We start from the raw sequence: 11,563 nt of genomic DNA on the forward strand, positions 1-11,563 counted from the left end.
GTTCATGATGACTTTAATTTTCAGTCTCTAATGAGTTCAGTAGGATTCTAGCAATTTACTATACATATGATAAGTTCATAGTGAATCTAGAGAGTTTTATAATTTTATTATTCTTACTCGTTTAGGTTGCCTTCAACTTTTAAACATATTGACAAAAACATGATCAATGAAATATTTGAGTGAAAAAGTAGGGGGGTAAATGCGCCCAGCTTCAACGAGCTTTTTTGGCATTTGTTCTTGGCTCATCTAAATTTTGTTTATAGGAAATCGGCTAATAATTGAAATTGTTTGTGCATACCATGCTAATGTTCTACTTGTTCAAATTTTAATTGAACATCGAACGTTTTCAAATAAAAGAAACTAAATAATGAACCAAATAAGATAGAATTATTATATTCTGAAGATGTAATAAAACAAGCTTATGATGATTGTGCATTATCAGCTCTTTTTTTTTTTGAGACATTTAGATAAATTAAATCAAATTCAGACACTTAATATATAACTGCATCTTATTCTGAGGGGTTATTTGATTGCATGTATTTAGGAGGAAAAGTAATTCAAATGTTGGGGTTTTAGAAATTTTTGTGATTAATTTAATAATTTGAAGTAAAGTAAAATATAGAGTATAAAAGAAATGCATTCCAAATACCCTAGGTAGTGCATTTTGAGAACATTTGAAATTCCTATGATTTGGACCATTTACAAAGACAATGCAAACGTAATGTTGTTGCCATCAGTCACCGGCTGCCGCCCCCACCGGCAGCCACCGCCGCCGCCGACCGCCAACCACCCCAGTCCAAACCTTCTTATATTTTATATTGCATTCACTTTACTTCACAAAAAAAGTAAAATCATGTATTTATTTTACATTCATTCAAATAATTCTAAATTATCCTTTTTATAGCATATATATTGGGTGTCTTACTTGGCGAACAGGATTCTTGGTATTCCTATCTTGGCCATCTTTCAGACGCAAAGAAGCAACCTTATGTTCTTCAACCCGAAGCGTGGCCATCTTCCCTCGCGCTTCTCTTTCTCCCTTTATATATATCTCCCTCCCCGGCCCCTTTCTCGCTTTAGAGCCCTTGTGAGCTCATTCGTTCGCCAATACAAGGCTCTTCCGATGAGAAGTTTCTGATGGGAGCTCAGAAAAGCATCCATGCCGGAAAAGGTGCGAACTTCAAACTCTGAACCCCCCTGTCTTTCTATTTCTATCTTGCCCCCCTTGGATTATGTTATGATTTGTTCAACAGCGAAGATAGATTTCAATGTGGACCTAACACACAAGCTATGCGGAGCTCTCTTAGTTCCATCACTCGGGTACTTCTTCCATTCTCTGATATTCTTATATGCCTTTTCTGTTCGATCAAATTGATGGAACTGTTGTTGTCTTTGATCGGTGTTCAGGAATTCTAGCAGTCCTTTTTCACAGATTGTTGGCAGGTTGGATGCAGTTTTTGGCTTAGATTTGATTTTCCTTTTTCGCTTAGAAAGGTTTCTGGTTTTGTTTAATGAGCGTATGATATAAAATGGCAGGGTTAGCATTAAGCATCCCGACATTTTTGGAGGAAGTGAAAAGCTTGATTTGTTGTGGGATAAGGGTCTTCAGGACTCTAATGTAGTTGTTGCTATTAGACGGCCAAGGCCCGAGTGGCTGTCCCAGCAATCATTCATCATTCAGGTTATTGTAATTCTACAAAAGCTTTACTTCAGCATTTTACAGTGCGTGTGCTTTGAGATGTAATAAAAGTGAGGAAATAAACAGTCATGTTTGGAATGCAAATATATTTTACTTCATTATTTGATATTGGGTGTGCTTAGTTTCAGTGTAATTAATAGGTAATCGGAGTTAGGAAATGTGAGCAAATCTATAAAAATAAAAATAAAAAAATGTGAGCAAATCTATTTTTTTTATTCAAGTTAACTTTTCATTTCCTCCCCTTCAATCCCTTCAAACTAATTAGGGCCTAAGAGCTTAGTGAAATGAGTTCCACTTCAGCAAATGTATTTGTTTTATTGAAGTTTACTTTTGGGTTTTGTTGATTAATTCTTGGTAAGTTTTCACACAGTTCTTACTTCTCCTAACCCATGCAATGCTTTGTGCACAGCATTCAATCACTCCAGAGATTGCAGTACATGGGATGCCAGTCAATAGATTATCCCAAATGGGGAGTGGCGGAATCAATATTTCCCGTTTTTCGACTGGAGTTGATCTTACCGAGCCTCCTAGTACCAAGTGGAGTACAAAAACCAACATTAGGTTTGAGGTATGTGGATCTACTCTATGGAAATGATTGAACCATTTAATGCATTTTCCTGGAGAAATTGTTATGCTGAAAATCTGTTTTTATGAGAATAATATCAGCTTGAAGCTTTCTTCTTGATTCAGCATGTCAGTGTTATTAATGATGATGGCCGACCAATAAATCTAGATCATGACGGTTTTCCAATAACTTGCAGGTATACTGGTTTGTATAAGTTATGTTATTTGAAGTAGTATTAGGAGTATTTGCTGTTTGTTAACTTATTATTAATTCTTAACTCTCATTTGCAGTGGCACTTCCCATGATAACATGGTTGTATTAAAGCAGGAGTCACAATACGCAGTTGCTGATGATAATAAATTTTCTAGGGTAAGTGATATTCACATGTATTTTCCTGTTTTTAGAGGTTAATCTTTCTCTAACCCTTTTTCATCAGTTGAATTTTCAAATAGAACAAGGCTTGCCTCTTCTATCGAAGTGGCTAATTTTTAACAGATTTAAATTTGTTGCTTCAAAAGGAGTTAAAATAGGGCCTGCTTTACTTGTCACAAGGTAAGGGAGAGAATAATGCTTTAAATTTCAATTTCCATTTGCAGATTGTATCCAAAATTTCTAACTCTTCTGTTGGCAGCCTGACAGGCGCTTCTATTGTAGGGGATATGGCACCTCATCAAGCATTCTCCATTGGAGGATTCGGCAGTATTCGGGGATATGGAGAAGGTGCAGTTGGCTCTGGAAGGTCATGCCTGGTTATGAACACTGAATTTACAGTTCCTTTGGTATGCAAGTTTTCCCTTTTGTAGCATTTTTTTTCTTTAATTATTATTGCTATCTGAGTTTCAAAGTTATCTTGACAATTTATTCTTTGCTAGCCACATGTCATGCACGATTGTCCAAGTAATACGAATAGGAAGACCAATGGTCTTTTTAGACTGTCGAGCACTTTATGTTGACGTACTTTATGAGCACTCCTACTTTGTTTCAACATATAATGCTTTTTCACTCTTAGGAACGAAAGTTATTGGGTCTAAGCCACTTAGATTTCTATTCAGTTTTTTCTCAGAGCCTTCTTATATTTCCTCTCTTAGCACATGGCATAGAGTCTTCTTTGGTACCTATCAGCCAAGACCAAGTTTTCCTCGATATTATTTTTATTTCTTTTTTTTTTTTGCAGAAATGATATTTATTACTCTCCTTTTCTTAAGTATCGCCTTCACCTATGTGCATAACCCCAACTTCTTTTTCAACTTCTTTTTCATTTCTCCACATGGCGTCTTCACTTCAACACTTTGCCATCCCCTTTAATAGCTGGCACATATTTGTAGCAATCCTTTTGGAACTTTCACTCCTATATAATCCATCATGCAAACACTATGGGGATTTTTTTCTTTTTCCTCCAATCTACACAGGATTTAATCTCTTGGCCAACCCTACAAAGATGCATAGGGAGCCATGAGCCATAGTTTTCCTCCAACAATACTATTCTTTTTATTTATTTGAATGTATCATTACAACCAAATATAATTCTCATTGAATAGTCAATCATCTCCCTCTTGCCACAATGGATGCAAACCCAATTGCAAAACCACTATAAAATAATTGTTTCTATGTGATGCATTTTTTTTTCTCCATTATCAACACAATCATTGTTCATGATTTCTTTGGGAGTAGGTTGATTTTTAAGTGATTTCTTGATCTTTCCTTGAACCTGGTTAATTTTTATTCTTTACATGCATTTTTTTTATTTAATGAGGGTAAAAATATTTTTCACAACTTTAGCATTGTCTATGAGAAAATAAGCTCAGGATCCTCTGAAACATCATGGCCAATAATCATTATTCTCATTTGCTCACTCCGAAAATAAAAACTCAATTTATATTTCCCAACAGAAGGACGACAATGCATTATCATCTTGTAGTTATTCACCTAATTCTTACACCTAAATCATCTCGCGAGTGCTATGGGATCATTTTCTATATCTAGAGTTGTGTCAACTTTAGGTCAACTAGGATCAAGACTGGTGAACTTCATAGCAAATTGTGTATCAACTTCATGTCATCACCTTAATTATGATCATGATAAATCTAGTTGATAAGCAAAAACCAAGCACAGGCTAATCACTTATAATGGGTTTCTACGACTCTAATGATCTGAAAAGGTTCTTGGGTATCTCTAACTTACCTTTTGATTCTTTTGCAGGAGCAACCAATCATAAGTGTAATTTTCTTTAAATTTGAGCTCCTAATAAATATTGACTATCATGTGTCAAATATTAGTCCTTTCTAACTCTGCACTATGTGCCAAATGTAATATTGAGTTTATTCGTTATCAATTTTCCTCTTAGAAATCCTTTCAAATTCATTTTATGTTCTCTTCTTATCCTAAAAAATGTTTAGATTTGAATTCTAACGAACAATTGTGGCTTAATCCCCTTTCTCATATCCCAGTTGAAAACTAAGGTTTGGTTATCCCAGTGATCTTGGACCCCCCAATCAACTACCAAAGGCGTGGTCCTCCAGATGAACCACTTAGACTTCCCATTCAATACCGATGACTTTCATTCTCTCACAAAACTTCTCAACTAACAACCAAGGAGTCTTCCGGTAAGTCTCCTTAACATCCTATTGTCGAAAGCTTAAGTTCTAGCAAGATTATATGACTCATTTTTGGGACACCAAATGTCTATTGCAAAGTGATTCCTAGGCTATAGCAACAACTTAGGTAGAAACGATAGGAGGGCATTAAGTTCTATGGGAACGATTCATGTTGAGCCCTTTGTTCATATATTTGATTTTATATATTCCATTCAGATCGCATAGTCATCAGATGCACATTTAGGAGAAAAGAAGAAACACAATAACTTATTATATAATAAGAGCTGGAAAATGAAAGCAAAATTTATTACAATTTACATCTATGCTTTTTGTCTCATATATTATATTTATTTTTCTATACCAAATAATATTCAAAGGAATGCTTTTCAAGTAGTTACAAATTTGAACAAACAAATTTCTTTGTGTAATAACCTCCTTTAGTCAACTGTAAGTCATGATCATAATATCTCAGATTGCTTATTTTCTTTCTATCACCTCTTCCTCAGTATCGTTGCTATTGATTTAAGTACAAGTTTCTTCTTCATCTCAATAACTTTTAGTGGTGAGTGACTTGTTTTGCTATTTGTCAAAATAGATCCTTTTTGTTGTTCCTTTTATTGTTCGAAGCAGTTGATTATTTCACTTCGCTTTATTATTTAGGAAATCATTTTCATATATCGCTACTTGAAATACCCTTTTAATTTAAATCTAGGATTGATTTTTTGTAGTAACCCTCATCCTGCTCTTTCATTTTGTCAAACTACTTCTAATTGTGCTTTAGGTTCTTCTTTAAATCTTTTTTTGCATTGGTTATTTGAACATATATTTTCTCGAGATGCTTGACCATAACATCAAGCTTTGCTAGGGATTTATTCATCTTCATAGTCATATTTTGCACCACATTCTCGGGCCTTCTATACGTCCTCTTAGTATCATTTAATGGCACTTAATTTATTGGCTAGCATGCATTGTGTTGTGCTTAGAAATCTTGTCGATCAGCTGATCATTGGAAGTCTTCCAATTAGGTTGTGATTTGATCATAACTGCAACATTTAGTCCCAGTTGAATGAAGTTCAACTTCCCATGGGCACTCTATGTGTGGTCTTTATTATGCGGGATCTATCATCATCAACCTACCAAATTATTTCATTAAGACTTTAGATAAATTCTACTCATGAGCTTTTCACGCTTAGGCTGAGGGGGGAGTCCTACTGTTCCTCAAAATTTACTTCTTGGCCACAATTGCAATTAGCAATCTCCTCGGGCAAGCTCAGTGGTCCTGATGCAGAGTCCACTTCATCCTCAATATTGCTTCCTACGTCATATCAGTTCTATCCAAGTAGTTCTGAATGTATTTAGGTTTCGTTTGAGATGACTTTCTTACTGCTTCTTAAAGCAGCTTTCTAGTACAAAAATTTAATTTTTGTACTAGAAAGCTATTTTAAGGAGCAGTAAGAAAGCTGTCCCAAATGAAGCCTTAGTCTTAATCTCGTCCAATCTGTGTCACAAGATAAATTTCTTTTGTCACATCTTTCTTTCCTTCTTCTCGGGCACCCTCTTATTCTTCTTTGTTTCTCCAACTATCTCTAAGGAGATGTTTTCAGTGTTAGTTTCAATCTCCTACAGCTTAGTTTCAGCAGCATCAAACTTCCATGGTATAATTAGAAAAAAAATCATACTCTACTTTTGTTTTGCGACAGGTCTCTTTGTTGTTAACTTTTTGCCACTCTTTTTGTCACAACAATGATGCTCAAGTCTCACTCTCCTTTGATGGCTTGGCATCTGCGATGAACGTGAAAATAGGCTCAAGAATTCTTCAAAATCAACACCAATTTTATTCCCTTGCTCCAGGAGGATAAATATATGATTACCTCTACAATTTATAATTTCTCCATATACATCATATTTGTTGCATACTCTGATCCAATGCAAAATTTTCAATTTTCATTGTTGGGAACAAAGAAATATTTCTTTCTGTCCGTTAAGAGATGTTTATAATCCATTAGTTGCCAGTAACAAGAGGTGATGTGTGACAAACAATGCAAAGTCTTTTAATCCTTTTATCTGGAACAGAGAAATGAACTGAGGAACTGACCAGGCTATGCCACTCTAATCTAAAGTCATCTCCACTCTCTTGAGTTTGAGATCCATCTAGAGATGTTTTTCTTGAGCTATTGCAGCTCTTTCTCTTTCACCTCAACAACATCGTCTCCACCTCCCCATACACCTCTACGATTTGATGAATTCGTTACTCTGAGGCCAAGGTCTTGTGCTGAGACATCTCCTAGCAACTCTGATTCCTCCATTATCTTTGCTTTAATAGGAGGGTCACAATGATCAGCCATCTCAACATCATTTGCTTGATTAATGGCTTCATTGCCCTCTCTTCTTCCAGCTGTCCTTGGTAGAGCTGACAACAACTTGATTTAGACATTTCATCAAACACCTTTAGTGCATCTACTGTAAGGAAAAAGGAACGCAACAGAGGGGGAGGGGGTGTTAATTGGGTGTGCAATTGGGCACTTTGAACTTCTTTCAAAATTCACCAATTTAAATCCCTCAATGTTCACACAACGAAACATAAAATGTATTACTATAAGAAACATGTGAAAACTAATAAATGATGCATCCATCAAAACAATAATCAATCAAATAATCTAATTATATAACAAATGGTTGTGCAATTTTCGGGCCGCGGAGGGGGCGGGGAGGGTGATGGTGGTGTTGAAATGGGTGTGCTATTGAGCACTTTGAACTTCTTTCAAAATTCACCAATTTAAATCCCTCAAAGTTTACACAACAAAACACAAAATATATTACTATAAGAAACTATGTGAAAGCTAATTAAATGATGTATCCATCAAAATAATAATCAATCACATAATCTAATTATACAACTAATGTAGAAGTCAGGTTAAATGATTTACTTAATATGAACAAGCTAATGAAATAAACAGGTGTTTCAACCACTATTTTTATGATTCAATATTTAATTATATTAGATCACCCACAGTTAATAATCTTTAAATTAAATTTACGCAAACCACCACACAAGTATCTAGCGATATAAATTATGACATTATGCATGGTAATTTTACTTGTAAATACAATGGGTTTAATCTATTCAACTATACTTACTGTATAATTGATTCATTGTAACCACTAATTACATAACTATACAAATATTAAATATGATGATATGGTAATTTAATTACAATGCTAGATATGGGGGCATAAAACTTTAAGCACAAGTGAGATAGTTAACTTTATGCAAACTTAGCACTATAATGGCTATATTATTCATTAGCTGAAAATTCTACCCAAATAGAAATGCTACTAAACTAAACTAAACTGTAGAACCTGAGACATAAAGAATGTTTATGAGGTTTGATTAAACCTAAGGCATATATCCTTGATGGTGGAGAAACCTAATATACCATAGTTGTTAATGGTAAGGATACCCAAATATCTAATTTTAAGGGACTTAAGCAGCCCAATGACTCTCGTACATGGGGAAGTACAACTCTTCTAGATGAAAAAAAAAATCAAAGCCTTTCCAAAAGCTTAGCAAAAGAAAGAAAAAACAAAAAAATTGATTTTACAAAACTTAAGGCTCAGATAATATAGCTACATGAAAAATATGAGTAAAAATTAAAGTAAAGCTTTGGAAGCAAGTTTACAACTATCAGATTGCTTTGTACAACTCCTTTTGCTTGCAAATGTTGAAACCTCAAAGAACACAGGCTTGGGAGGAATGAATTTAACCTTGAATATGATGGGAAGAAGTTTTCCAAGAGGGTTTTTGGCTAGAAAGAGTGATTTCAGATTTTGAAATTTAGCTAATCTCAGTTTAGATGTAAGATATTTAAGAAGATCTTTAGCCCGATGATCCATTGTTTAGCCTGCATTACAACTTCTCTAAAAATGACCAATTCTAATTCACCATCCGAAGGAACATTTATCCTATCCATCCAACCCTAATAATCATAATCATCATTTGCCTTATTTAGACTATTTGGGTTGATTTTATAAATACTCATTCTTCATTCATTCCTATCTAGTGTGACATGAGGTGTTAACTTTATTCTATACCTAGGGTTGTCAATATTTGACGACGACAACAACAACAACAACAATCTTTTGTCCCACTACGTGGAGTCGGCTACATAAATCCTTTTTTACCATTGTGTCCGGTTAAAAGTCAAAATCTCATTTAAATCTAATAAATAAAGATCATTTCTAATATTTTCTAACCAAGTCTTTTTAGGTCTACCTCTACCTTTCTTAACATAAGTCAAATATAATACCTCAACTTTCCTAACCCGGTCATTGGATGGTCTCCGTTTAATGTGACCAAACCATCTGAGGCGACTCTCTCTAATCCTATTTTCCACTGAAGTTACTCCAACCTTTTCACATAAATGCTCATTTCATATCCTATCTTTAAGGGTCAAGCCACTCATTCACCTAAGCATCCTCATCTCTGCCACACTTAACTTAGTATTATGCTTCTCTTTTAATGGCCAACATTTGACACCATAAAGCATTACAGGTCTCGCCACCATCTTATAGAATTTTCCCTTAAGTTTGAGGGGGACTTGTCTATCGCACAATAAGCCCGATGCATTCCTCCACTTCAACCATCCAACTTGAATTTTGTTGATAATATCCCCATCAATTTCACCATCACTCTGAACAATAGATCCAAGATATCTAAAACGTGTAGTCTTATTAATGACTTGATCGCCCAAAGTCACAATCCCATCACTAGGTCTATTGCTACTAAAATTACACTCCATATATTCAATTTTAGATCTACTCAAGCGAAAACCTTGAGACTCTAAAGTTGACCTCCATAATTCGAGTTTACCTTCAACTCCCTCTCTAGTCTTATCAACAAGAAGAATATCATCAACAAAAAGCATACACCAAGGTACATCCTTTTGCAAATGTCTAGTGAGAACATCCATGACTAAAGAAAAAAGATATGGACTTAAGGTTGATCCTTGATGTAATCCAACCGAAATAGGGAAATACTTGGTCAAACCACCTTGTGTTTGAACACAAGTAATAGCTCTTGCATACATATCTTTAATGATTTGATAAGCATTATTAACTCCTTTCTTTTCAAGAACTCTCCATAGCACTTCTTTTGGAACTTTATCATATGTTTTTTCTAAATCAATAAATATCATATGTAGATCCTCCTTATTCTCTCTATATTTCTCCATCAAACCTCTCAATAAATGTATGGCTTCCATAGTAGACTTATCCGGCATGAATCCAAATTGATTTTGAGAAACATTAGTATCACGTCGCAATCTTCGCTCTATAACTCGCTCCCATAGTTTTAAAGTATGACACATTAACTTAATTATTCTATAATTCGCACACTCTTGTGCATCACCTTTATTCTTAAAAATAAAAATTAACACACTCAATCTCCACTGATCTGACATCTTTTTATTCTTCAAAATTGTATTAAAAAGTTTAGTAAGCCAAGAAATTCCTTTATCTCTTAAGCATTTTCACATCTCTATTGGAATATCATCAGGTCCAACAGCTTGTCCACATTTCATTTTCTTTAAAGCCTCTCTAACTTCAGTTTTACTTATACGCCGATAAAAACAAAAATCTTTATTTTTATTTGGGGTGATAAAGTCACTAAAGTCAATCGTTTTTTCACATTCTTCATTAAAAAGTTTAGCAAAATACTTCATCCACCTTTGTTGAATATCATCTTCTAAGAAAAGTATTTTTTGATCTTCATCCTTAATACACTTCACTTGAACTAAATCCTTACTACTCCTATCTCTTTGTTTGGCTAACTTATACATATATCTTTCTCCCTCAGTATCTAATCTATTTTAAATCATTAAAAGCTAAGCTCTTTGCATCACAAATAGCTTTCTTAGATTTCTTACGAGCCTTTTTATAGCTTTCCCAATTATCAAAATTTTACATCTATACCAATTTTTATAACCAATCTTCTTATTTTTTATCTTTTCTTGCACATTTGGATTCCATCACCAGCTATTTTTACTATTAAGAGCTTTTCTCTTCGAAATTTCAAGCACATCTTTTGTAATATTCTTAATATCACAAGTCACTTTTTCCCATATAATAATGGTATCCTCATGCATAGACAGAATATTAAGATCTAAAATCTTACTCTCAAAAATACTTGTTAATATTCTTGAAATGCCTCCATCTAATACTAGAAAATCGTTTTACTTTATTTTTTATTTTTTGGCTCTTTATCTTAAAGTCCAAAACTAATAATCGATATTGAGTACATAAATTTTCACTCGGAATAACTTTACAATATTTGCAATCTAAACGATCTAATTTTTTTATAAGAAAATAATCAATCTGCATTTTACTATATCTATTTTTATAAGTGATAAGATGCCCATCTCTTTTCTTAAATAATGTATTAGCTATTAAGAAGTCATAAACTAAAGAAAAATCTAATACAGTCTTACCACATTTATTTTTCTTTTCAAACTCATGGCCACCATGGATACTTTTAAAATCATCTACCTCTCTACCATCATGTCCATTTAAATTTCCTCGAATAAAAACTCTTTTTTCAAGAGGTATATTTAGTATTAATACTTCTAAGTCATTCCAAAATTTTAATTTTGAACTCATATTCAAACCTATTTGAGGAGCATAAGCACTTATAATATTAACAATCTTATC

The 11,563-nt window shown here is 33.9% G+C and overlaps 1 protein-coding gene across 3 annotated transcripts in view; it reads left to right on the forward strand.

The window, feature by feature from the left end:
• Positions 1–937: 937 nt before the first annotated feature.
• The window catches only part of LOC110106799 (outer envelope protein 80, chloroplastic), a 14,551-nt gene continuing 3,925 nt past the window's right edge, over positions 938–11,563 (forward strand). Inside the window, exons 1-9 of one of the 3 annotated variants that reach the window (XM_020836817.2) lie at positions 938–1,171; positions 1,254–1,320; positions 1,408–1,443; positions 1,537–1,681; positions 2,109–2,267; positions 2,390–2,460; positions 2,555–2,633; positions 2,701–2,816; positions 2,896–3,043. In XM_020836817.2, coding sequence (XP_020692476.1) covers positions 1,138–1,171; positions 1,254–1,320; positions 1,408–1,443; positions 1,537–1,681; positions 2,109–2,267; positions 2,390–2,460; positions 2,555–2,633; positions 2,701–2,816; positions 2,896–3,043 — 855 coding nt within the window. In that variant the 5' untranslated portion in view covers positions 938–1,137. The remainder of the gene's footprint in view (positions 1,172–1,253; positions 1,321–1,407; positions 1,444–1,536; positions 1,682–2,108; positions 2,268–2,389; positions 2,461–2,554; positions 2,634–2,700; positions 2,817–2,895; positions 3,044–11,563) is intronic. The other 2 variants (XM_020836828.2, XM_020836825.2) reach the window with 2 other exon arrangements.

This window comes from Dendrobium catenatum, unplaced genomic scaffold (genome assembly GCF_001605985.2).
Source record: "Dendrobium catenatum unplaced genomic scaffold, ASM160598v2 fragScaff_scaffold_273, whole genome shotgun sequence".
NCBI classification, from domain to species: Eukaryota; Viridiplantae; Streptophyta; class Magnoliopsida; order Asparagales; family Orchidaceae; genus Dendrobium; species Dendrobium catenatum.